The 27,702-nt window shown below is 42.0% G+C and overlaps 1 protein-coding gene across 4 annotated transcripts in view; it reads left to right on the top strand.

Annotated features, from left to right (window-relative positions):
• The first annotated feature begins 3,600 nt into the window (after positions 1–3,600).
• The window catches only part of slc38a10 (solute carrier family 38 member 10), a 38,759-nt gene continuing 14,657 nt past the window's right edge, over positions 3,601–27,702 (top strand). Inside the window, exons 1-7 of one of the 4 annotated variants that reach the window (XM_085170039.1) lie at positions 3,601–4,500; positions 22,872–23,096; positions 24,294–24,411; positions 24,870–24,915; positions 25,102–25,195; positions 25,368–25,511; positions 27,576–27,700. In XM_085170039.1, coding sequence (XP_085026165.1) covers positions 23,007–23,096; positions 24,294–24,411; positions 24,870–24,915; positions 25,102–25,195; positions 25,368–25,511; positions 27,576–27,700 — 617 coding nt within the window. In that variant the 5' untranslated portion in view covers positions 3,601–4,500; positions 22,872–23,006. Of the gene's footprint in view, positions 4,501–22,415; positions 22,685–22,871; positions 23,097–24,293; positions 24,412–24,869; positions 24,916–25,101; positions 25,196–25,367; positions 25,512–27,575; positions 27,701–27,702 lie in introns of those variants that run through there. The other 3 variants (XM_085170037.1, XM_085170041.1, XM_085170038.1) reach the window with 3 other exon arrangements.

Here is a 27,702-nt window from a genome sequence, read left to right as displayed (position 1 = left end):
CACAAATCCTGAAGAGTTGTTGAATGGACATCCACAAGATCAGATGTGATGATGTTGAGACCATTTGAGGTCAGTGAACTCATTGTCATGTTCAAAACCAGTATGAGATAATCTGAGCTTTGTGACATGCTGTGTTATCCTGCTGGAAGCAGAAAATGGATACATCGTGGTCTTAAAGGGATGGACATGGTCAGCAACAATATTCAGGTGGGCTTTGGCATTTCATTAATGCTCAGTTGGTACTAAAGAGCTCAAAGTTTGCCAGTGAAATATCCCCTACACTATTCCACCATCGGCAGCAGCCTGAGCTCCTGAAATCATTGGAATGTCACAGCAAAAATCAAGATTCAACAAACCAAGTGATGCTTTTCCAATCTTTTATTCTCCAGTTTTGGTGAGCACATGTGAATGGGATCATCCGACTCTATGTGGTCTTCTGCTCCTGCAGAGATGCTCTTATACTCTGCATACCTTGGTTGTAACAAATGGTTATTTGAGTGTCTGTTGTCCTTCTATCAGCTCATAGCAGTCTAGCCATTCTTCTGTGATCTCTGGCATTAACAAGGCATTTTCTCTAAAAGAGCTGCCCCTCACTGGATATTTGCTCTCTTATTTTTTTTTTTAACATTCTCTATAAACCCTGGAGATGGATGTGTGAGAAAATCCCAGTAGATCAGTTTCTGAAATACTCAGATCAGCCTGTATGGCACCAACAACCATTCTACATTCAAAGTCATTTAAAACACTTTTTTTAAGTGCTGCAAGTCTTACTACCACTTGACTGGCTGATTAGATATTTGTGTCACATGCAGTAGAACATATGTACTTAACAAAGGGGCCAGTGAGTGTATAAACTGGTGATTTTGATGAACAGCTTTTAAATGAAGTTCAAATAGCTAAAAGTTATGGATAGACGATTCAAATAATAAGCCAGTGGTGGTTGAGACAGTTCACTTGCCATAATTGATAACTGGTAAACTGAGTGAAATCCATAAGCGTAAATGCCAAGCTGACAGTAACTTAGATCCAGTTTCAACTGGGGTCACATGAACCCATTTGAAAGTTAGATGTGATGTCGACAAAGGGATTCCTGAGTGACTCTGACAGGCCAGCGGGGGTACATCAGATGAAAAAGGTATGGGAACCAGTCCTAAAGTTTAAGATGTTCCAAAACTGGAACTCACTGAGACAACACATGACTTTGTTCATACCGTACATCTGCAGCTTAAAGCACAAATGCCCTGGTAGTTAAATCTCAGGTCCCCACAAGCAACACAAATCTGCGTATTTTAGCATTTTTGTGCTGCCGCAATGCAACTGTAACTTAATGCTACTCCGCTGTATCAGGAAGCACAAGTAAAGCCCATGACAAAGCTCCTCCGTGTACTGCAGCGATCATTCTCCGTAACAGCTGCATGTGTATATACACCCTCCACCGATCATGAGACTGAACCAATGTGGCAAAACCAGAGGCTGAATGAGTGAAAGGTTCAGATGATGAGTGTGCTGGTGAGAGGCAAGAGAGCAACATTTGGAAAAACTAGATCGTTTATGTGTTCTGGTTGCTGCAATTATGAATGTTCTGTATTTGCTTGTATTTCAACCAAATACGCTTCCAAGAAAAACAAGAGGGGAAAAAAGCGATTTGCTCTTTGGTTTCAACATGCATTTGTCCATTTCTCGAATAAACAACAAAAAGGTTAAAAAGAATTGTTGACCTATGCAATAGAAACAAGTAATGTAATAGCAGTATCATTTGGAGGGATACTGAAGTGACCTCTGTGATGACGAGTGAATGAAATCACATATGTTTATGTGGCTTGTTGAGGAAAGTACACGAAGCAGATGCATTTAACCATCCATCTTCCTCGGATGAAATTATTCTCCCTCTCTCATCACCCCCCAATCCCCTTCTCTCAACCGACGATCGTCATCTCCAGCAACAAGTGGCCTCTTCCCCAGATGATTTTTTACATCCGTGGTAATGCAGTCTGTTCCTGACATGAAGCAGACTGTTCCCTGTGCTCAGGATTGATAGGTACACAAACACCAAGCAGGTTTACTGTACACAAGATTTTAAGAAGTGGTTGTACATGCACTCATTCTTAAATACACAAAGCATCCACTTTTGACACCCCACCCCCAACACGCACACTTTTTCTTGATCGACCTGAGAAAGCAAGGCGCTGGAATAAATTTTTTAGTGCCGTGGTAATGTCGCAGAGCAGCGTGGCATCACAGTTAATAGGGAGAGAGTGGGGATCATGTGTAGGTCCCACATTCCCAAACCGAGCTACATGTTGATGAAGTTGCTACAAGCAACTTCATCTTGTGCAATCTGAACAGGATATAACAGGCCTGAAAGTTCAGATGTCTGCACATAAAGTAAAAATAGATTTACAACAATGTGATATTTCTGTCTTGCAGGAAGGTTGGGATGGGGGGGGGGGGGGGGGGGGGGGGGGGGGGGGGGGGACCTGCCGGTGAGCACGGTTGCAGGATTTCTTTAGTAGAGAAAAGGTTGGTCACTGTGGTTGTGTGGTTTCTGAACTCCCCCCTCCCACACCCCCACTTCCTCCTCCTCCCAGGTGGGCTTGGTTTAAATTTGAAAGCGATCCCAGTGGAGAAAGACAAGAAAAACACAAGTTTGGCAATTAATGGTAGTTAGTGTGCATTTTGCATCAAGTCCCCGCTTGTAAAAAGAAAAAGAAAAAAAACTTGATGTATTTAGTGTAAATGTTCTGGAGACTGACTCAACATGTCTAACAAGGCTGGCAGTGGCTGCCAGTGAGCGTGTGCACATCATGTGAGCAGAGCACTATTAGGCCTTTTTGGGGAGTTATCAATTAATTCGGGGTTAAAGTCCATTTGCATCTAGACAAAGGGGACATGGGCCATCCATCTCCATGCTGTGGGGGGGAGAAGAGGTAAAGACAGGGAAAGAGGTGAAGGGGAGGGTATGTGTGCCTGTGTCTTTGTGTGTGTGTGTGTGTGTGTGTGTGTGTGTGTGTGTGTGTGTGTGTGTGTGTGGTGGGGGGTAAAAGAGGGAGGAGGATGGTCCTCTTGCAGATAAATCTGTTACCCTCAGGGGTGCGTTTACATAGGTGAGGACTGACTGTTCTGCAAGCCAAGACCACTACCACACACACACATACACGCATTGTTAACACTTATAACAATGTCCTGAATCAATTCCTTTACTATAGACGAAGCCGCCTGTTTCATCACCACCGTGTATCAGTTTGTGTATTCGCACAAAGCTGCGCACTTGCTCTTATAAATACATACGCGCACTGCATGTGTTCCTACTCATTCCTGAACAGATCCAGATTTTATGCTTTTTGAAATAAATACATAAACAATCCCAAAATCTATATTTAAAAGCACTGAAAGTTTAGTTCATTTAGCAAAAGATTTCATTTTTTTCATTTTTTCTGCAGCTGACTTCTGATCCTGCTTGCAGGTCCTCCCTCACACACTAACAGAAAGGATTTCCTAGCAACGACTATAATGCACTCGCACACAACGCACACGCACACACAGAGGATCAACGCGCTGGGGCTCCCTCCAGCTATCAGCGTGGGCTTCCCCCTCCTTCTCCTCCTCCTCCTTTCTCTCTCTCTCTTCTCCCTCGCTGCTGCTCCGCCGTTGAGGGAAGGAGGGAGAGAAAGAGAGAGCCAGAGAGAGAGAGAGAGATCCCCACTTCACAACTCTCCCCCGGAAGCCTCAGCTGCTGGCTAGACCGCGCGGTTACACAAGCAGCTTGCCTGCGAACAGGAATGGCGACGTGCGGACGGCTCGTTTTCACGCCAAAGCGGCCACGGATCTAAACGGACAGACGAAGGAGACGAAGAAAAGCCCGTGTGCGCACGAAAGCCGCGGACGAAAACGGGAAACCTCTCTGTGATTTTCAAAAGAGAGCGAGGGAGAGAGGAGGGGTTGGGAGGGTAGGCTGTTGGGGGTGGGGAAAGGCTTGGAAATCCACGGATGCCCGAAAGTGCGCTTTTATTCGGTGCGTAATGACACGACGCGTCTCCCTCCCCGATTGCTCCAACGACTCGCTGTCGACGTGAAGAAGGAGGAGGAGGGGGAGCTCAACGTATGCGGCCGTGCCGGGCGAACAGCCTACCGGGGACGGTTTTTTATATCCAGATTCTATAACCGACACGGGAGCAGAGGCTACAGCCCCGTTGCGCGCAACACGGCACACATGGCACGCCCCCCTCTCGCCTCCTCCCCGCTCCACACTGACGGGAGGGGAGGCGGGAGGGGAGGTGGAGGCGTTTGCTGGGGCGCCATTTTCAAAAGCCTGCTTTTGCCTACGAGGTGTGTGTTTTGCTGCAGGAGGGCTGCAGCCCGTCCTGCCTTCTCATGTTACACACTTATCTGACGAAGGAGAGCACGGACTGAAGAAAACAAAGGAATGTGGACGGAATCTCCACCACGCCATCTATTACTCTTTTCACTTTCTCTGTTTGTTTGTTTTTATTCTTGCAAAAGGTGAGGAGCTTTAAGATTTCATTCTGGGGTGGGAGGGAGGTTATTTACAACAAGCAGCCGCAAATCAGCAAGGCCGTGATATCAGCGCTAGTTAGATGGAATTTGACTTTTCCATACAGTTCCTTTCTGACGTAAACAAACAAAAAAGCTAAGCAGACTTTAACTGTAAAAGCTATAGATGGGGGAAAAAACAATTTTTAAATTTGTAAAAAAAATCCTGAGCTTGTTTAACGCTATAGAATATTATAACAGACTTTAAAATATTTCAATATTTTTATATTTATTTCGGTTATAGTCTATTTAACCTGTAATTTTGCGGTCATTTTTCTTTACAAATATATATAAAATATGACTGAATTTAAATTAAATATATTACCGTTTCACTAAATGAGGCACAACCCCCTCACCCACCCGGCAAATAAATCGATCATTGTAGCCGAGGTTTATTCGCCATGTTGATATCCTTTGTGTGTGTGTGAGAGAGAGTGTGTATGTGAGTGCGTCTAACCTTTCTGTTAACTCAAAAATATAAACATGTTAAATACATTAATAATGCTTTTAAATGTATAAATACAAAAACAAACTAAATGAAAGGAAAGAATTAAGATATTAGTTGCATTAAACACAACAACCTTCACCAAATCTGACACCAGTGAGAGAGTAATATTTTCCCACCCAAAACAATGATGATTTCATCGTGTGTGTGTGTGTGTGTGTGTGTGTGAGAGAGAGAGAGAGAGTTGGCGTGTGTGTGTCTGTTTTCCACATTGAAAGATTTAATTTTAGGGAATTCTCCTCTCGCCCTGCTTCTTCTGATCTCACGTTGTATCTTTTTATTAAAGCCTACAGTCCTCAGAAAAAGCAAGAAAAAAAATCTAAAATTACAAGCTGGCTGCAGGAGTAAGCCCGTTTTACATAATTACATACGGTGGACCGGTCTGCTCACTTTGAAGAACACGCTTTTAGTTCTCCTAATCATCAGAGCGCGTGCAACAGCCGCTCATTAAAATGCGCCGATATTATCCTTATTATCTTATTCGCACTTTTTACAGTTGGGTTTGAATATTTTTGACAAAAGGCGGCGTTTTGTTTGCACTTCTCCGATCGTTTGTTTCGCCGTCAACACACGCGAGCGCCGAGAGTTTGGCTGAGGAGTCTCTTCTAATGAAAAACGCCTTTAAACACGTATCCGCATTAAGCTGATTTTGGATGACATTCAGTCAGTTTGCACCAAGAAAAAAAGAGTAACCTGCGCGTTTCTGTGGCTGTGAGGAGTTTCCGTGTTGGTGAAGTTAATTCAAAGTGACTGCAGCAGGACAGGCAGCTCTTCTGTGGCAGCACGATGAGGCGATAATAGCAATAACAACTATTACACAACACGGAGAAGGGGGGAAATAAGGGGACTGAGGGAAACATTACAGACAGCAAGCAGTCGTGGAAGGGTGACTTTAAAACACACACACATATATATATATATATATATATATATATATATATATATATATATATATATATATATATATATATATATATATATATATATATATATATATATATATATATATAAATTATATATAATTTTTCTTCACAGTGTGTTTGATAAGTGGACCTCACAGTGATTTACAGATACCACAATCCCAATAAAACTAAACTACTACTATTACTAATAATAATCATTATTATTATTGTTATAAAATAATAATAATAATAATAATAATAGCATTTACTGTGAATGTTTTTCTTTTGCCTAGCTACCTAAATCATGCAATTAAAAGCGTATATTTGACCATTTTCATTTAAATTATTAATTTAATTCATAATACAAAATATAATAATAAAATCCTGCATTAATAATGTGAATTTAAAAAAACACAGTAAAGATATATAATAAAAAGAAAAAATAATAATAGTTGATATTTTTAAAAAATACATAAAATGAAGCAGCTGTAAAAGTACGTCAATGTAACACGCTTACAGTCAAGCCAGTATAACGTTTATTTACTTTTTAAATTAATTTAATTTATTTTTATTAATAAATTAAAAAAAAACTTGACCAATAAAAAGAAAAACAATTTACCGTATCAGAGCCGAGATTTGAGGCTGTTTATTGTTGTGAGCTGAAGTTTTCTGTGTGTGTGTGTGTGTGTGTGTGTGTGTGTGTGTGTGTGTGTGTGTACCTTGAGGTTACAATTTTTTTTTAATATGGTCATTTTTTTTCTGCTCTTGTTTTGGTTCTATTTTTATTCTTTTAAAGTTACAGTACTTACATTACACCGAGCTGTAACGTGTATCTTAATACCCGTTTTGCTCTGCTATGGGGAAATTTGCTCGGGCTGCATACAGCACATCACTGCTTTTCTTTTTCTGTATTTCTCCTCTCTCGCATAAAAACTCACAGAAACAAACAAATAAACAGAAAACTAGAATGAAGACGAAACAGCCCGAGCAGATTTGATGTTTATTCGAAAAAAAAAACCAGCTGACTAACTCCAAGACTTAAACGTTTTATCATTTTTATTTTGTCGTTCGGTTCTTGTCTTTGAGTCACAATGAATATTCATAATGTAATTAAAACGAGGGGGGCGGGGGTTACATTGTCAGCCGCAGTCTGGGTGCCTTAAAGCGATGCTTGTGTGTGTGTGTGTGTGTGTGTGTGTGTGTGTGTGTGTGTGTGTGTGTGACTGTAGTTGTTGTAGCCCGGTCGGGTCTACCTGAATTATTAAAAAAATAATAATAAAAAGAATTTGGAAGACAAACGTCACAGCTTTGTGTGTGTGTTTGCGTGTGTTTGAATATATGCAATGAAAGAAGTCTGCACCAGATGGCTTCAACTGAATGTAGTGCAAATGTCCGTTTTTCTTCTTTTAGACTCCACTATCAGTCGGGTGGAGGGTTTGTAGAGTGGGATGGGTCCACAAGGAGCAAGCAGCAAACAGCAGCAGCGGGGCATGCTGGGATGTGTGCCCGCTGAGGTGCTTTTTAGCAGCCGGTCGAGGTCCAAAAACAGCAAGTTTTGTCGGCATAACCCGGAGACGTTCTGGGTGTCAAGGAGCTGATTTAGCGGCCCTGCGCGGTCCTCCTGCGGCACTGATGGGCGTCACGCAGCCCATCCGTATCGCCGTAATTGCATCGCAGACAATTAAGAGGCAAATTAACAAAGTGGTGGGCCCGTGAAGTGGAGTAGCCTACAACTGAGTCAAATGGGCAGCACGTGAAATGTTAACAACTGATCATCTGGGAGGAAAGAAAGAAAAAAAAATTCCCACTACATGGTCAGCTTTGCTTTGGAGAAATTAGACACACTTTTCAGCCTTGTTTGTTTACATTTGTCAACCGTCTTCTTTCGATCACTGTGATTATCAGTAAGTGCTTTTGCATTTATAAAATCTATTTTAGATACGTCAATATGCAGTTGTTGCTCCGCTTTACATGAGCAATGCACATTATTCACTACCAGTTGATTGTTTTGTAAGACAGAGGCGGAGCTGAGGGGAGGAGGGGATGAGGTGCGGGAGGAAAGGAGTGAGGGGGGGGGTCTTGGAGGAAGAGGGGGGGAGGGTAAGGTTGCCCTCTCTTCTCCTCTCCTCTCCATACACACCACCTCCTCCTCCCACCGCAGTTGCACTGGGACGGCCTGAGACAGAATCCCCCTCACCCCCTCGCTCCACACACACACACACACCCTATAGCGAGAAAGGCACCCAGCGACGAAATACAATGCAAACTCAATTAAACGCAGTCTCCGCCGTGATTTGCCGCAATGAATGATAAATTGGCGGGTCGTTCTCACACTGTAGGATCTGGACGAGCTGAGGTTGTGTAAAATATGCGCAGGGACTAGGTTTACCAAATTTAGTCCAGGAGGGGGCGGCAAGGCCGTCTGCGCCTTTTGTCCGGGAATTCCTGCTCCAGTAGCCAGGTCTGTGCCTAAAAGCGCGTGTTTAAGGTCAAACTGCTACATGGGGGCCAGAACTGGCACATTGTTACCCAGAGAGCGAGAGAGGAAATAAAAATGTATTTATTTACGTCTTTTGCATATTGTGAGAATGCTGAATAATTTTGCAGCTGTCTAGCGTGAAATTAGTACATGGCAAAAAAAAAGTGTTTAGCAGTAAACGATGTAAACAATAATTACGAATGCAGGGAGAGCCCAGTCAGAGGGGAATGGAAGGTGGATTGTGTGTGAACCACGTGAACTCATTTAAAAATATTCTTTGGGCGCATTCACAGTCCTTCGCGTGAAATCTGCAAACTGTGCGCTAAGTTTTAGGATCAGCGGGGAGAACTAGAAAGAATGACTATCTATTCGGTCGATTGTTAATAATTATGAGATGGCACTGAAATCTAAAAGGTGTGTGTCAGTTATTACTGAAACCAAATGTGAGCAGGAACGTGTGGCCCCCTTTTTTCTAATTACGCTGTAAATTAAACTATGAAATAAGAGACTAATTTTGATCAAACATTTAAAAGGACCATTTATATAAATCAGCTGTGATGAATAAACGATGAATTATCGTTTGGACTGATCCCTGACCAGCTGTTCTGTAAAATTCCACACCACGTTTCCCTTCAATCAGCTGTTTTCACCATCAGATAAAAACTGAAATTCAAATTTCTGCAGCCTCACAGCCTTCTGTTAATCAGAATATGAAGAAAATACCACAAAAAAGATCACATGTTAAAATATAATACGTATCATATTATAGGTGAACTTTCATTTCACAGCAGTTTATGAAACTACCCGCATGAACTGTGATAGATATTAGTCAGATTCTCCGAGCGAGCGTGTAAATACATTGAGGTCAAACCACAACACTCGGTGTCTGACTCATATTCATAGTTCATATCACAGCAAGTGGGATCTCCCTGTTGTCAGATACATGAGCTTATAGTAGTAGAAGAAGAAGTGAAAACCATAATGACTTCTTTTTGTTTCTTCTTTCTTTAAACGTCACACTTTTTGTCCTACCTAAATTCATGATGCAAACTTTTTAAACCCGAGATTTGAGCTGCTCTTCACATCCGGCTCTGCTCCCCTTGAGACAGTTCAATTCTCTCCTTACTCGGGGTATAAAGAACAACAAGCACACTATTCATTTGTGAACAAATCTGCACATTCCTCCTTTTTTCTCCTCCTCCTCCTCTTCTCTGTGACATTTCTTCATACAAGCCTTTCCCTTCAATTACCTTGCTGTGCTGAAAATCACTAATTTAACAATAGGAAAAAAATAAAATAAAATCACTTCAGCGTTTTGCTCCTTGGGTTTCTTCTTCACAGACACCAACATGCTGGCATGATGAGACCCAACGTGTTGGAACAGGATGCAAAATATTATCTGTAAAGTGAGGAATGATGACCCACTTACACTTTGCGGGAGCGTGTGGAAAAGCTGCACAGAGACAATGTGACGGGATTTATTTTTTATTTGTATGTTTTCCTCTGTTTTATTTTGTTTTTTTAAAAAAAAGGAAAACCTCAAATGAACAGATTCATAAACAAATCAAATACTACAATTTCAAACAGATGTGCGTAATTGCCTTTGAAGTCTGACTGCGGCACGGGATACCTAATATTTAGGTTTAGATGGACAGATCTGGATGTATTCAGCCAAAAAAGCTGCGAGGAGAGAGCTGTGTATCATGGCAAAATATTGATTTTGCAGTAGCCTGAGAAAGACAGACGAACACTCACTCACTCTTTTTCTTTCTCCCCCCAATTCTACACCCCCACACCCTTACCTCCCCACCTCCTCTCTCCTCTTTATTCCATTAATCTCTCAGAGCGGTGTAAGATACTGGAGGGTTAGTGTAACATTGTGCGGCTCTAATATATTCCAGCCCTCAGTTTGCCTGTGGCATCCATATGTTTAATTCCACTACAAATGTTTCGACAGCAAATGAAACTTGTTTCTTTCCCCCCGTTTTCCTCCACATTGGGTCGAGGTTTTGTAAAAGGAATATATATATATATATATATATATATATATATATATATATACATACATACATACATATATACGTGTGTGTTTGTTTTAGATTACCTTTTTTTTTTACTTTTTGTCTCTGCATCAAAAGGAGTGTGTGCAATTCAAAAAAAAAGAAAAGAGAAGAAGCACAGTGACGCTTTATTTAATTGGTTGCCGACCACCTGGAGTTTCAACATTTCCCCTGGCTGATTTCAGACTCCCTCACACCAATGTGACGTCTATGGCTGAAGAAAAGACAGATGAAAAGGGGTGGTGGTGGTGTGTGTGTGTGTGGGGGGGGGGGGGGGTTCATCTGCAATTCAAAAATTCATATAGTGTTTCGTGGATTGCATGCTGTTATTTTCTGTTTCATCTGCAATAATTAATAATTTATAAGTCATGCTAACGTTTTCAAATAAAGATTTTAAAAAGCAAACATAGTTTTTAACTCTTTTTTTTTTTTGGTTCTCTTTTTTTTGGACATCTAATTGCACAAAGTGCTCAATAAACAAGCACATGACCTGCAGGTGTGTGTGCAACACTGGACACCGTCTGCAAGACACTACGCTCTCTGTATTAGTCTCTCTCTCTCTCACACACACACACACACACACACACACAGACATCAGGATCTTGTGTGTGCAGAGAGATGTGGCGACCAGGAAGGAAGGAGGCCTGTGAGGTCACCAGGGGAGAAAGAGGAGGAGAGACGATAACAGACTCGAGAGGGTAAGAGAAAGCAAGTGGGGCAGCATGTGTGTGTGCAGGTGTGTGTGTGGGTGTGAGAGAGAGAGAGAGAGAGAGAGAAGCAGGGCAGGGGTGGCAGGAGGTTTCCAACGTGTGCTTCCGGTGCAGAATAGCCCATTCATCATTCTCACATGGTGGGTTTACTTTGCCAGTGATAGAGAAAGGGGTGAGGAGCAGCACTACAGGGGGAATTAATGTGTGTGTGTGTGTGTGTTGGAGGAGGGGCACATCCACTGAGAAGTGGACCGATGACCACACCAGATGTGAAGGTGTGTGTGCATTTACCCGTGTGTGTTTACATGGTGAGGTGTGCCACAGAGTCAGATTTACTCCATCTTCCTTCACCCCTAGCTGACATACACGTCATCTCCCACCTCTCCCGCCTCACCTACCAGAAACTGGACACAGACACACATTCAGTTCCTGCCTTTCTGCATTCCTCTATAGGATGCAATCACACACGCACATGTGCAACAAACACATGAACGCTCACGTTGAATCTGAGCTTCATTTTAAGGGTGGTGGATGCTGGTGAGGTCTTGTTGTAGATGACATCACATTAGACCTGAGTGTTTTCAGAGTGGGGTCAGATGACACAACAGGTGATCTCGTCACAGTTTTAAGCAGACCTCCAGCTTCCACGGCCACAACAAAATACGCAAGCGGCCGTCCTTTAAGAAGAAGAACGGAGGGAGGACAAGGAGGTCAAAGGCTGGAGGAGTAGGTGGAGGACAGATGAGGGGTCCTTTCCTCTCTCTTAGTGTAAAGTGACTTCACACCCCTTCTCTGCCTTTCTTCGGGTTTCTTTGGCCTGTTAAATTCTGAGTCAGCTCAACTGGAACGCCTGGTGCTTCTCAGAGGCTGTCTGCTGACCTCTGACCAGCAACATCAGCTGCTTTTGTGCTCTGTGGAGCCTTATAGGATGGACCACAGCCTCCCCTACTGGCCACATACCAAAGCACACTGTGAGGAGGAAAGATAAAATGCGGGGGGGCTAGGGGTCTGATCCTGAATCATCTGAACCTCGTTAAGTAAACCAATTAAAGGATCCGTAAGATTAAAAGTTAGCAGAGGAGGTGAGATTTGATAGAAAACATGATACATGACTTTTTCTCCCAGTTCTTTGAGAGGAAATGGTGAAGGGTGAGAGTGGGGACACCAAGCCGAGGTCACTGCTGTAACTGGGAATTGGGAACACCTGTGAGATTCTGGGAGTCGTCATATCGCAGACATGCATGAATAATACTCAGATATAGCGTAAACGTGGGCGCGGGGGTCTCTCTCTCTCTCTCTCTGCCTTTCTCCTGCAAAACACACTCACACACACATTTTTCTCTGACCTTGTTTGGGGTCGCACAGAGGGGGACTGAAATGAGTTTCAAATGTTCACATTATTTATTATTGAGTATCATCTCACTGTACAAATCCCTTACAGATGTTAGCCCCTGGTGTGTGCTTGTGTGTATGTGTGTGTTGAGCCGTGTGTGCCTGGTTCACAAATGCAATGCAGAGAACGCGGGATACTTTTGAAAAGGAAGTTGGTACGTTAGTGATTGGTACATCTTTGTGTGCGTTTGTGTCGGGGGACGAGGCTCTGAGTGACTTGAGAAGAAATGAGGGATGATCTTTATGTGGCAGCTTATTTGTTTTTGAATGCAGGAGGCTCAGAGGCCCCTAAGTAAAGGCATCAAGCACAGGGCAAGAGGGGCATCCGTCACTATACTGTCAGCAGACACACACACGCACGCACAGACTCACACACACACACAGAACAACGAGGCAGGAAGAGAGAAAGACACACGACCTGCTCCGTCTTGTGATCAGCCCCCTTGTGAGCTTCATTTGAGAGAAAGTGGCTTCTCTTTTTCGCGAAAGAGAAAACAAGAGCGGAATGATTAGTCACACAACAGATGAAGTTTCGGTGATAAAGAGCACAATGAGTGGGGAAAAAGTAAGAAGTGAGAAATGGATGCGATCCGGTTACAAAACCAAGAGGGAAATATGGTCAGAAAACCTGTAATTTTTGGTGAGGGCAGTTTACAGGCTGCAAAACGAGCACTTTGTATTAAGACCGCTTATACCACTTCTAAATAAATAAATGAAGGCTGTTCAGACGTTTAAAAGAAAACTCTTCACCGCAACTCAGCAGTTGAGAAATTAAATGAAATATGAAATTATTTTGCGTCATTATTCAACCAGTGAAGACGACACGTTTGAAATAATAAGTCTGTAGATGCACTAAAATAAAAAATAAAAAAGTGTCACCTTCCTTGGTAACTAAAAGCTCAAATAATTTATTCCTGACCTGAACAAAAATCTTTTACTGTAACTATTCAGACTAGTAGAAATTTGATATTAAAATTATATTAAAAATAAAATTTAAAATGTGGAATTTCCTTAAATATTTACCCCTTCATTGTTATTCTCTGTATAATAGTGCGACAGAATTAGAGTAGGCTACTCTCCCATGCTGGTGCTAAAAGAAAGGCAAGCAGTGATCACAATAAATAACACGCATACAGAATAAAATGTACAATATGTGCAGAGATAAAATAAATAAATACAACAAATGTATATGTGTAAAATAAAAGGAGATGATCAGATTTGGTGTACTAAGATGCAAAATTTTACAAAAATCTAAAAATAAATAAATAACTGTAGCTATTTCTCAATGTTGAGTTTAAAGGAATTAAATAAATTCCATATGAAGGTGGGAAAAAAAACAAAGACAAAAACGAAACCTGTGTAAAGACAGAAAGTCTGACTTGCGTGAGGCTGAGGGGATTACGCATTTCTGCCTGATGAGCTGCAGTTTGTCTGAGGTCTGGTAGCAATGAAACTCTCTTAAAGGTCAGCGGTGAACTTAGAAGAGAGGACGACTGCTGCTGCTGAAGGCTGGTTGGTCATCGGGCTCGCCTCGGGACAGAGGGTCAGCTCCATCACCGCCTGGGTAGTACTAGTGACCTTTCTGATGTCAGAGTAGGGGAGTGTGTGTGTGAATCTGGATGTGGCCTGGCCTGAAGGAGGATTGAAGGCAGGTCATATATAAATGTGGTCACATGTTGAGCAGGGGTTTGGATATCACCTCTGCTTTGGATTTTTTTGTTTTGTTTTGTGGGTGGTTAAGAATTAGCTATAAGCAAGTAAATAAGGAACCCAAATACATGCATATAGAGGAGAAAATGGAGGAGGGGGAGGAGGAGGAGGGGGACTTTGGTACTTTGTAAAACACCTCGGGTTTCTGTTTTTGGCCCACACACTAGAGAGTCCTTGGCAGAAGCTAAATGGACGAAAGTAAATAAAAGTGGCCATTATGTGTGTGCTCCAGTAAATAGCTGCTCTCTTGTCTCTCTGTGCTTCAAAAAGAGGGGCGGAAGATGTGATCACGAGGAAAGCCCGTGTCTTTTCTTCTGCAGTCACTATAGAGGGAGTGAGGGAGGGGGGGCCTGGCAGTCCTCTTCTGCCTCCCCCTTCTCCCCCCACTGCTTTTTCTCCTCTCTCTCTCACTCTCTCCTCTCTCCCCCCTTTTCTCTTTCTGTTTCCTGTTCCTCTCTAGTTCGCTTCTGTCATCCCCTCTCCTGTTCGTCCTCCTCCTCTCACCGTTTCCCCGCTGCTCCCCTCATACGTTAAAAATCCCAGCTCTGCCCGCCCAGTGTTTCTCAAACATGCGGGAAGGGAGAGATCAATGGTGTCCTCGGAGAGAGAATTACACCGCTGAATTTCGATGAGAGCAGAAGAAAGGAAGAGGAAGGGAGAACAAGTAGAGGCGGGGAAGGCATGTGAAAAGGGAGAGAGGGAAGGAGGATAGTATATCTATCGTTCAAGGGAGAGAAAGAAATGGGAGGAATGTGGAAAAGTATGTAGGGGACCGAACGAGAGTGCGTAGGCCCTTCCGAGTCTTGATACTGAAAATAGAGCAAGAAATAATTAAAAATTAAATAAATAAGATTATGATGCTGAAAACGAACCTCAGTGAGTGCGTTTTGAGGTGTTTGGATGTGCGCTTTGGCAAGACTGAGATGACATTCATAACTGTGAGACTCGGGCCATAATTTGTGCTGACAAATGAATGGCTGTGCATGTGTCTTATTTGCTGAGATTTAACAGATATTTCCTGTTTATAGGGCGAGGAGCCGCATCCATTAACACACAAGTATTACGAGACAGAAAAGAACAACAAAAAATAAATAAATAGAAAAAACAAACCCAGCAGCTGTTAGTTAAGATTCGCATCATCAGTCACTCTTTTTCTATCCTGGCGTGATGTTATTGGGGATGTTAACACATATCTGGAGTTGTGAGTTTGACTGTGACCTACGATTTTTGCTCAGATTTTTCATATTAAGGCCTCAGCACTCTAGAAGGAGAACTGCAAAGGGGCTGGAAGCAATCCCAGCTGTCATAGAGTGAGAGGTGGGACAGATCCTGGACTGGTCCCATTAACAGGGCTAACACACGCGCACAGAGACGGACAACCAAACCAAACCGATCCGAACTAAACCAAACCAAAACAGACTAACAACCACACTTAACATCCAATTTAGAACAGCTTGCTGTTATATAAGTTTTAGATATGAAAGTAAAAGTAAACGGCGTGCCTAATGAATTGCTCCTACAAGAAATATTACCTCCAGTTGAACTTCTAAAATCACCCAGAGACAGCAATTTTTTTAATTCCCTTTTAAAAAAAACATTCCTTTTGATGCATTCCTAATGTGTATTTATTTAATTATTAGTTTAATCTTTATTTAATCTTTTTTTCCCCCTTGTCATGTGCTAGTAAGAAGAATGTGACTTTTTGGTGGAAGGGTTTGCTGTTGTGAATTTTAGTGCAGTGATCAGGGATCTGGGATTGTTTGCGTTTATTGAAATAAAAGCAAAAAATGCAAAAATAAATGAATCAAATACAACAAATAAACAAAACCAGAAATAAAGCTTCTAAAGGAATCATCCCTGAATATTTTCCATAATTGCTACCCCCCCCCCCAGTGAGCCCACTATATTCTGCAGTGAATAGTCCTTTGTATGATTGGTAAATGGTCAACAGAGTTGAAAGCAGTGATGATAAACTCTTCAACCATTAAAGTGATAGTAGTTTCACATACATATTTATTAACAAGCCATGTTTTTAGTCTGGATCCTATCATAAAGGCTGTTTACTAGATTTGTTGAGGCCATTCAGACTCCTGTCTATTCTATCGCTGTCCGTAATAAATCAGTAAAGCACTTTTTTTTAAAAAGCAGAAAAATCCTCATATTCGTGGGTAAGGACCTGGCTGTTCATGTGATAAGTACCCTCCTAAAATCCTAATGATGCCGCTGGCACCAGAGAGCCACATAAAGGAGCGTTTCAAATGAAAAGCTTGTTTCTGCCGAGCAAGCCGCAAACAGCCAGAGAGAAAGGAGGAGTGGAGGAACCTGAAGAGAACCTGGGGTAACACCATCTCTCCTGGCTCTGAACTCTGCACTCGGCTTAAATGCCGTCAATTACTGAGAGATATACGGGCCGGCCTGTTTCAACCACTTTACTGAGTCCCCTTTAGTTGCAGCCCACTCGGACTGTAAATTATCACCCCCCTCTATCCGAGGTTTGGAGCGGTTTGGAGTCACCAGTGAGACCCTCCTCTGTTTCGGTCCGAATCTAAAGGAATTCCCTCCCTCTGTGTGCCAAACCCCAAACCATTGCAAACGGAGTCTGTGAAGCATGCAGCTGCACGCCCATGTGGACACGCTCACTCGCAAACATTGATTTAAACACACACAAATGCACACAAATGTTCGTATATGCTATATAAAATCCCCCGGAGCCATAGATCATTGGGAACAGGTAGAGAGTTTAGCATGCGCACACAGGCTGTAGATCATTGAGGTGGGCAGGGACGTCAGCACTCTCATACACAGTGAGCCTTATTGCAGAGTTTAATAGAGGAAACCCAGCATGAATCCCCACAGTCATTCTGTTCCAGTCAAACACACCATTCACAACACACTGGGCCAGTGTGTGCATGTTAATAGACACACATACAGGAGTGAACATACTGCACATTATGCGCTTCACTATGCACTGTGAGTGTGTGGGGGGCTGGTTGGATATATATACAGTGTTCGTATATGAATCTGACTGAAGGTGTTTTCATGCAAATGTGACTGTGGGTGTACTTAAGCTGTATGTGTGGACGTTAACCGTGCAAGTGACATCTTAGCGCGTGTGTGTGTGTGTGTGTGTGTGTGTGTGTGCAACGAGGTGGGGGGTAATATTGACCCATCAGTGCTGCTCTGTCACCCCTTCTCTTTATGAGTCTGGCCTTTTAAAAACACACTGGATTTATGGCAGGTTTGGGCACTATCTCAGAGACGGTGTGTGGGGCTCAAGTAGAGAATTTGTCTCGTTTGCTGTCAAGAGAAGTGAATTTAACAACATAAACATTTAAAGTGGCGAGATCATTAGCAGCGCCACGTGTTACTTCAACACCACAGCGTGTTTCACTGAGGGGGAAAAAAGGAGTAAAGAGATGTTTTGTGTTGGATTTTTTTGAAATATAAAAGTTGCAAAGCTATACTTATTTTGTGCAATGTTTAATTTATTGTGTAGTTCTTTCAAAAACAGCTGAAGCTTTCATTTTGTTTTACTGTTTATTTCTTAATGTTGCTTTATAAATGCTCTGGTTTTTATTTCTATAAATAAATAAAAGGGACTATATAAATACATTTACTTGCCATTTGTGCTTACATCCTTCTCTTATTAGAATATTATATTTTCTTGCAATATAGATCACAATTTGAAGTTTCTCTGGTTTAGTAAAAGGATTATTAGATGATGCAACTGGATGCTTGTTTAACTGGTCTCTCAGTTATGCAAAATTAGGAAAAATAGTAACTCGATCTTAAAAAACAACATATTAAACAGCAAAAAGGGGACAAACAAAAGAACAAAAGAGTACAAGATAAGCACTAAAATGATTTAATGCCATACACCAACAAGTTTCCCCATGAAATTACAGTAAAGTAAAAGTAGCAGCATAAAACTGTTAATTTACAATGTGCTCATACCACAACAGTTTATTGCTGTAAAAAATTATAATAGGCCGCAGTAACACTGCCAGCTTTATCTTCATAGATGGTTTCATACTGTAAAATGTCTTAAATCCTGCAGATCTGAATCTTTAAAACTTTGCATCGGTTTTCAACATCTTTTACCCACCCTGAGGATGAATGCTGGCTCTGATTAAGAGGCTCCAGGAGTCTTGGTCATGGTGGCCAATTACTGTCTGAAACTATTGTTCTTGCCTGCGCAAACACTGAAAACCACATCACACATCCCCAACAATCACATAACCATCACGGTACTACTAAATGAACTATCTGTATCTAACATTTACACTCTCGTAAGTTTTTGCATGTGCCAGCACAAAGCTGCCCATAATTAGAGGGAGACTCTCCTCAGGTTGCTGCAGTGTTGTACACCTGCATGGTAATGAGGTAGTGCGACGTGATGCAACACGATTGTGCTCATATATGAGCAGATCCTGGCAACAGACCGAGACTCAAGTCAAGTACAGTGACTTGCTGTTTATCAGTATTAATGCGTAGATATTTAACTTGCATTGCTATCCAGGCTTTCTCCATTAATTCTACAGTAGCCTCACACAGTGGACAATAACGTGTTTAATGTAGGGCGCAAACTGTCTGAGTTGTGATGTTTACAGGCGCCGACCGAGAATTCTTACCGCATGTAAACACAGTGATTAAAGTCGATATTAACACGTAAACACGCATCACGCATGCAAACAGAGCTGAACGGTGCAGATGGTGACTTGGCATCTTCCTCTCTGCAACACAAAATCCCCTATCATCTTAAAAAAAAAAATTGTTCTGCTTTCAAATTGATTTCACAGTGCAGGAAGCCCCCGTACCCCTCCCCTCCTCCTGGAGATTAACAAAGTAAATTCCACTTCTTGTGTCTGAAAGAAGCACCCACAGATTTTTGCTTAAACCTCAGATAAGCAGACATGGAGAATTTTCTTGAGACTATGTGTTCTTTATCTGCGATTTTAGGTGCTACGTAATTGTGGATGAAGTCTAATGTGTGGTCCATTTGCTTCATTAATGGGGCAGACGCTAGTCGTTCAGCCAAGAAAACGCCTATTGTTCCCTTTACCTTCTCGTTTTTTTAATGTGTAGCATTAGTCGTGCAGTTGTTAGTGCTAGAGCGTGGTGCTTTGATGATGGTCAAATGACAAAGTCTTAATAGAATATAGTAGGACGGGCAGGACAAAGGTGGGCAATGTTCAGCTGGATGCAGCCAATTTCTGTGTGAGAGGCCTGCCTAAAAACCCTATTCATAGGCTGTCTAATGCTGGTGCGTAATTAAATGTGATTACTGGAGCAGAGGGCTTCTCTCTCCCTCTCTGAGGGCCACACACAGGACTGGAGGCTGCGTGCATGCGCTCAATAAGGAGGCGCTAACAGATGTACACGAGCAACAACCACAGGCGTACCTAAAAATTCCCAGCCATCTCTCACTCTGACACAAACTCAAATACAAGTAAAATATCACTTAACTCTAAAATTTCAACCATCCGGCTACTAAGAAAAGCACCATTGGATTTAACAGGGAATAAGCCCAAAGGATTAATTGGCTGAGAAGCTGAAAATGTTTTTTTTTAACCAAATGATCCTTCAGCTGAAACTTAAAACATGAAGTTTAGTTGAGTTGTGTTATTACAAATGCACAAAAACAAACACATACCACAGCATGCAAAGGTAAATAATTTTTAATTTTTTTTTTTAAGAAATCAGCATTAACTATGACCTTCACTGGTGATAATCGTAAGGCAAACAAGCAGAAATATAAACACAAATCAATTATGGTTTCCATGCACACACGCACACACCTTTTTCTGGCTCACTCTCCGGTCCAGTTTCCTGGGCAGACACAGTCCCCCTGGTGCTCATGGGAAATAGTGAGTATGCCAGGCCCCACAAAGGCGTCCTTTCAGCCGCCTGCATGCTTGACCTGTGCAGGGTCAGTGCTCTGCTTTGTGCCCCGTGACCCTTAAGTGACCTGGGGTCATGCTGAGGGCCTGAGGTCAAATTCAGAGGCCTGCGTCTAATTTTACCCCAACCGGGTTATCCGTCCAAATCTGCCCTAAAATTTGCCCCCCCCCCCCCCCTTTCTCCCTCTAAAACCCACTACTGCCTCCACACATAACTGCGCCCTACTGAAATACATAAGCACTCTGCAGCCTAATTGGGCTACTGTGAAGTAGTCCCCACACTCAAGCTCTCTATCTCCTACACGCTCGCACACACACACACACACACTGGACCGACCTGCTGTAACTGCACTAATACCCCATCCCATGGCCTTTGGTCTATCTAGAGGGATTAGGTGCAGAAAGACACACATACGAGCAGAGATATTGCCACGCACACATGCACAGCATACACACACACAGCACACACAAGCGCAGGAGGCCTGGCTGAGGGTCTACCTTGAGGGATTATGTGCAGAGAGACAGGACCCTCCAGCCAATCAGCCGGTCTGTCACATTGATTTTGAGGGGTCACTGGCGCACAATGGCCAGGGTTTTCCTGTCTTAACCTCTCTGATCATACACATATGCACACACACACACACATAAACACACAAGCACGCACTCATGCACATGTATACATAATAAACATTAGACCATCTAAATTTTAAAAAATGAACGGCAAATATACAAAGTGCTGAAAAAATAGACAAATAAGTACGATTAAAGGAGAATGGAGAAATATATTCAAATAAAAGTGTGTTTTCAGATAAAGGTGATACTGAAAGGCTGGAAATTCCTCTCTCTCTCTCTCTCTCTCTCTCTCTCTCTCACACACACACACACACACACACACACACACCTCTCTACAATTCAAAATTCCCCTCCTGCGCCTCTTAAAGCTTCATCACATCCCTGCTGCTGAAAATCCCTTGTCCCCGGGGGGAAGCACACCCGAATTTGGTGTGTGGGGGGGAAGCGCTCTTAGGTCAAACCCCCACCTCTCCCCCCGTCCAACCTGGGGCTCCTTCTTCTCTTTCCTGGTCATACAACACAATAGTCATCTATCAGAGAGGGCACCAGGCAGGCACTAAAGCTAACGGAAATAAACCGCCCATACTGCCAGCAACGTTTCAGGTGCAAGGCTGAATATTTTCTCCAACGTCATTCAAGTTTGGTCTATTCTCTTCTCAGCTTTTGTTGCTTGTTTCCCTTTCCTGACGGGAATATCTGAGGGCTCTGGAAAAACAGGATTCAAGCGTGTCTGTTGTTGGTACTGTTGTGGTTACAGAGCTCATCAGTGACGGAAGAACTATTTAGGTTCTTTAGTTAAGTAAAAGTGCAAATACAACAATGCCAAAATACTCAGGGGAAAAGAAACAAAAGTAGTATTGAAAGCACTCTGTAAAAATGTATCATAGGACTATATGATAGGATAGGATATATATATACATACATACACACACACACACACACACACACACATATATATATATATATATATATATATATATATATATATATATATATATATATATATATATATATATATATATATATATATATATCCAAAGGGGCACAATAAATATGGGTCATGAGATGATTATTCTTTTATTAATTAAAAAAAAAAAGATATTACAAGATTTACTTTTTTAAATGTGCATTCTTCCCTTAATCTATAATTTGGAGAAATAATGTTGTTATAACCATTTAATAATTGGATAACCCTTTGCACCCTTTGCACCCTTAGCACCGTTAAATTAAACCATATGAGAAGTATGGAAAAGATGTGAAGAAATTGTCATTGTGAGCTCATTTATAAGCTTATTATCTGTATGTATGATGAAATCTTGTCTGAAAAATAACCACAACTTTTAGATAAACTCTGATATGCTGAAACCCCAATAATCCCCTATTGAAATGTAGTGAAGTAAGCAAGGATAAATAAAAATGAGCTAGTCTGTGCCTAAAATCAATGTAGTCTACTTAGCTGTTGTGTTTTGACACTGCAGTGGCTTTAAACAAGGATAAAAGTTAGAAATATCTATCTATCTATCTATCTATCTATCTATCTATCTATCTATCTATCTATCTATCTATCTATCTATCTATCTATCTATCTATCTATCTATCTATCTATCTATCTATCTAATAAAGAAAAAATAAAATAACAAAGTGACCACTAGTGGGCGCCCATGCATTTCCACAGTACTGAAACTAGCAGGCTGACTTGTCTTCACTCACCTCCTCGGCTGCCATCTATACTTCCTGGAAACGCGTTCAGAAAAACAACCTTGGTGGACTTATCATCGTTTCATACTGCCTTTTTTATATACACAAAAAGACGACAGTTGACCTTTAATGTCACAAAATTACCAATGATAACGTAAACAGGACAGCGAGGCGGAGGGCGAGGAACAGAAGTGGAAGAGAAAGGTGAGCTAATGAGACTACAGTGGTGCCACTACTAAAGGGTCAACCTGTGACTTAAAATACTTTTATCCGGTCGCATTGTAAACATTGAGCTCGGCGGTGTGAACCGATTTTACTGTAACATTTGAAAGGAAGACAGGCTGGACGTGTGTCGCGGGTTAAGCTCTGTTGTTTCCGTTTTTCCTCTCAGAGCGCCACGTCATTAATCGGCGGATGAGTTTGGTCCCAGCTGTGCGCTGCCGTCACTCCTGCAGCTTGCTGCTGTCCCGCTTTGCTTGACATTTTCTTACTGAAGGAGGAAGAAGCGTCGCTTAGGAGATTAAAGATGACGGCGTCCAACTCGGGCCTCATTATGAACGTGGTGAACAGCATCGTTGGAGTCAGTGTGCTCACCATGCCCTTCTGCTTCAAACAGGTGGGTCTGCTGCTGCGACGCTTACCTTGCGGGACTTGTCCTTAAGTCTCTCCGAAAACCCCCACTCTCTGTTAAAATATTTGCAGGATCAGAGGGAATGCTCATATCCCTTTCTCCTCCTTTTGTTATATTAGGTCATAATCTTGTTTCACAAACGTTTTAGTAAGGTACAACAGGTAAACAGGTGTTACTAAGCTCCTGAAGTGAACAAGGCCTTTATTAATATCATTAGTAACATTAGTAACTTATACATCTTTCATAAGAAAGGGACTGCTGGGGGAAAGATCTGCTGTTACTGCATTCATCTTCTAATTTTTAAAAGGAAAACTCACTTTAACATATTAACAGTGTTATTCAATGTCAGGTAGCTTCATTTTTACCAGTACAAATATAATATAAATCAATGTCAAAGGGTTATGTGATTGAAAAAGAAATACATTATTTGCCTCTTAAAGGTAGTAGAGTAGAAGAATAACAACAAAACGAGATATAAAAGTGAATAAGCATGACGGGATATTAATGAGTGACTGTGAGAATCGCCAGCTTCTTCAGAATGTCAGTGAGCACTTGGTAAGCAGCATCTCCATCCATCAGCAGCACTTTTCATAGAGAGATGGATTTATATCATCGCTATCACAATATGAAATTAGGAGGTGTTTTCATGTGAAGGATTTCACCTTCTGGGGAGCACAGTGGTGCTCGGTTTCATCAGTGCTCTCCGGGTACTCTGGTTTCCTCGAATGTTAGGTTCTCAGCCTATGACAGTAGGGATGGAGCAGATTTAGCAGATTTATCTTGGAGGATATCTCCACTTTCTATGAACATGTAATGCCTTCACATCACATTTAGTGCTTTATTACATGATTTTTCTTTTTAGTCAACTAAGCCATTCCCAAACTTTTAACTTTGTCATGCCTTTTTAGCACCACTACATGTTTGGAGATATACATACAATGATCAGCATGTCAAGTCATGCCAAGTGTGCTTGTATTCGTTTTGGCTGTTCCTTTCTGTAGGCCTAGCATCAGAATCTTTTCCAGGGTATACTTGTTTTACAGCTGGCTGAAGGTTTCCTCCCCTGTATTGTTCTTTTCAGGTAGTTTGAAGGAAGAAATATTGTTGTTTGAAGTTTAAGAATGATCTCATTTGAATTGGCTTGAGGACACGCCTGCTAACTTTCCATCTGTCTTCTCACAGTGTGGGATAGTGCTGGGAACTATCCTGCTGTTCTTCTGTTCATGGATGACCCACAAGTCTTGTATGTTTCTGGTCCACACGGCCAGCAGCACCAAACGAAGGACCTATGCTGGACTGGGTGAGCTAAAGTGGCAAACAAGAGAAATATTTACTTGTATTCATTTTGTTCTGTTATGTAATGTTTTCAGTCGCCAGTATGTTTGTGGAAAAGCCTGATATTTTATAGGGAATGGTGCCCATTTTAAGCAACAGCTGATTCCTGGTTAAAGTGGCGAAAGAAGTTGTTACTTGTCACTAGTTCTGCGAACAGTTATAAGCAAATAACTGTTCGCAGAATGTTATTTGCTTATAACGATGTTAGATGACATCAAGTGCAGAAGTGTCAATAACAGTAAAGTAAACAAATCTCTGCCCACAAGGACAATATTTAAGCTGCTACCATATGTGTTACAAACGATGAATGAGCACATTTAATCTTGTTTGATTGTTAGTTTTATCAGGACGGAATATTTTTAGTGCACTGCCCTCTGTTTTTCTGCATGTAGCTCACACTGATAGCACTTTTATCCTTTGCAGCCTTCCACGCTTACGGGAAACCAGGAAAAGCACTGGTGGAAACGAGGCAAGTTCATTGACAAATTTTAGTTTCTGCCTAACAGTAATACAGTTATTGGATCACTGGAACATTTTAGATGTTCAGTGGAAACAATGGATCCATTACAATGGATATTTAGATTATGCAGATCATGTTTAAAAACACACATTTTCACAAGGTTTCTCTCGTCTCTCTCTTTTTGTGTCCCTGCAGCATGATCGGTTTGATGTTGGGGACCTGTATCGCCTTCTATGTTGTCATTGCTGATTTGGGCTCAAATTTCTTTGCTCAGCTGTTGGGTTTACAGGTTTGATATCATGATTTTGTTGCTACTCGCTTCTACTTTTTCATAATTTTAGGCTTTTGCGACCAACACTTGTAATAAATGTTGAATGGAGTCAATCACAAAATCTATTGTGAAAACAGGAAAAATACTGAAACTAAGCAAGTGTGTTGTTTTGTCACTCTGTTGTGTATAGGTGACCGGCAGTTTTCGCGTGCTGTTGCTGATTATAGTGTCGCTGTTCATCGTACTCCCTCTGAGTCTGCAGAGGAACATGATGGCCACTCTGCAGTCCTTCTCAGCTATGGCGTTGATGTTCTACACCCTCTTCATGTTCACGGTTAGCCCACCAACACACACACACACACACATACATCTAAACTTCACAGTTTATGTGAATAGGCTGTAGCAGAAATTCTTTTTGGTTGTAGATCTTGAGAAGCAAATAGTTGAAGCATAATTATCAGTAAAAAAGATTAAAAATGATTGTTTTTGTTGCCTGTCTGTTAGTACAGCATGTAGAGTACAAATAGATTTAAAGCATGTGTAAGTTGCAGCACAGCTTATTAGCCATGGTTGCTTATTTGATTTTTAAAATGTTATTTGGCCAAGTGGTCGTTTTGTTGTCTTCCCTGTTAATTCTTTCTTATGCGCACCATTGTACAGAGCTGTGACATCCTCGTGCAATGCAATATTGTCTTGCTCCTATTTTTAAAGAGAAAATCTGCATGAAATCATTTGAGACAGAGAACAGTTGCTGCGCTGCTCGTTATAGACTGAAAAAAGGCTCTGCCCTGGGAAGGCACTACTTGGAAATGGCCACAAGAGACATTAAAAGTTGTGTAAATGGAAAGTAAGTGGAGAATAAATGGTCAGTTGCAATAAACATCAAACTCAACTGTAGAACAGAAACTCCCACATATGTCCGATTTATTTTACATATATCAAACTTAAACTTTTGGCTGTTTATGCAGCATGTAAAATGCTTTTTTTTCTTTAAAGACCAAACAGTGTGTGTGCATATCTTTCTGGAGCAGCTAGTCAGCACTGATTGACAGCACCACCACATGAGCTGGCTGCGGTAGTAACTACTGGGACATAGTTTCCTTTAAGAAATCCAAATATAACCTTCCAGTTTGTGAAGTTACATAAATTACAACTTTTGCTCTGTGGCCAAGCCCAATGTTTAAATGAAGCTTCACTTCTGGCCACAGTAACTGCATGTCATGCATATGGAGTTCAGTCTAAATAGGCGTCAGTGCAGCACGGAGCACATTTCTTGCAACAGATTTCAGAATTTTGAACAGTTTCTAAAAGAAGTGCAGTTGTATGCCACGAAGGCGAAATTTATGGTTCAGCAGGAAGAGCGCGTTCACAGTCCGCTGGCAGGGCGGAGATGGCCTGTTGGCCTGCAGGGAACTATGCACATTTTCTCCTTTTAACAACAGAGAATGTGGTACAACCGGTCTGTGGGCCACTCTTGTTTGTGTTGTTGTTAGTCTATTAGGCCGACGCAGAGAAAAGCAAAGTTCTAGCATACAACAAGCCAAACTGTTAAAAACAATGAAAAGTGTCCATTTGAGACACTATCTGTGCTTTGCATACTTTAATTTTTGATCTTTGAAGGTATTTCATGTTTCTCCCATTCGCGATAACCTCCACTGTTGCTCGCGCCACTATTTTGGCCCACACAACAGCACACGGAAGCACGTCTGGTCCGTAAAAACCTCTCTGCACCCCATCCAAGCAAAAGCGTGTATGCAGACATGCACTCTGGTGGGACCAGAAATGATGCTTTATGCAGCACGTTCTGATAGAACCGCAGGAGCACGCTGCCATTTGCATTTGCACACAGCCCCCTGCACAAGATGCATTTAGTCTGAAGTGTGGTCAGAGGTGAAAAGTTTGAGTGTAGAAACCATCCAGCAGCAGTTTTCTGGCTCATGTGATTCAACTCATTTACTCTTTAAATATGCACACACAGTTGGTGCGTGCATGCGTGGGTAGCTCTGTTTTACTGACCTGCAGTACTGGTTCCACAGACTTCAAAATGCTGTTTGTACTATTTCTGTGTGATGTGAGTTCTAGCTCTGTGGCATGTCGATAAGGTGGAACAGTGGTGTGGAGTGTGTCTGGCTTTAGATCCAGGCCCGGCCTGGCCCAGACCCCTAACCATCTAACAGTGATGTACCTGCTTCCCTCCCTTTTTCATCCTACCATTAATTGTCCCCCTCTTTCGTTTCTCTCCATTGTACTACTTTACTTCTTTCTTTCCCGTCTTGTCTCTCTCGTCCTTCTGCCCACCATCACTCTTTCACTCCACTCTCCTCATCTTTCCGCACCCTTTGTTTGCTCCCTCCCACCCCCTCCTTTTCCGCTGCTGTTTCTGCTTCTGGTGCTGTAGATAGTGTTGTCGTCTCTGCGCTACGGCATAATCTCGGGCTCCTGGGTGGAGCGAGTTCACCTGTGGCGCTTCAAGGGGGTCATTCAGTGCCTGCCTATTATCGCCACAACCTTCTGCTGTCACCCGT

This window comes from Neolamprologus multifasciatus, chromosome 8 (assembly GCF_963576455.1).
Source record: "Neolamprologus multifasciatus chromosome 8, fNeoMul1.2, whole genome shotgun sequence".
Taxonomy (NCBI): Eukaryota; Metazoa; Chordata; class Actinopteri; order Cichliformes; family Cichlidae; genus Neolamprologus; species Neolamprologus multifasciatus.
This window is presented reverse-complemented; position numbering and strand designations above follow the sequence as displayed.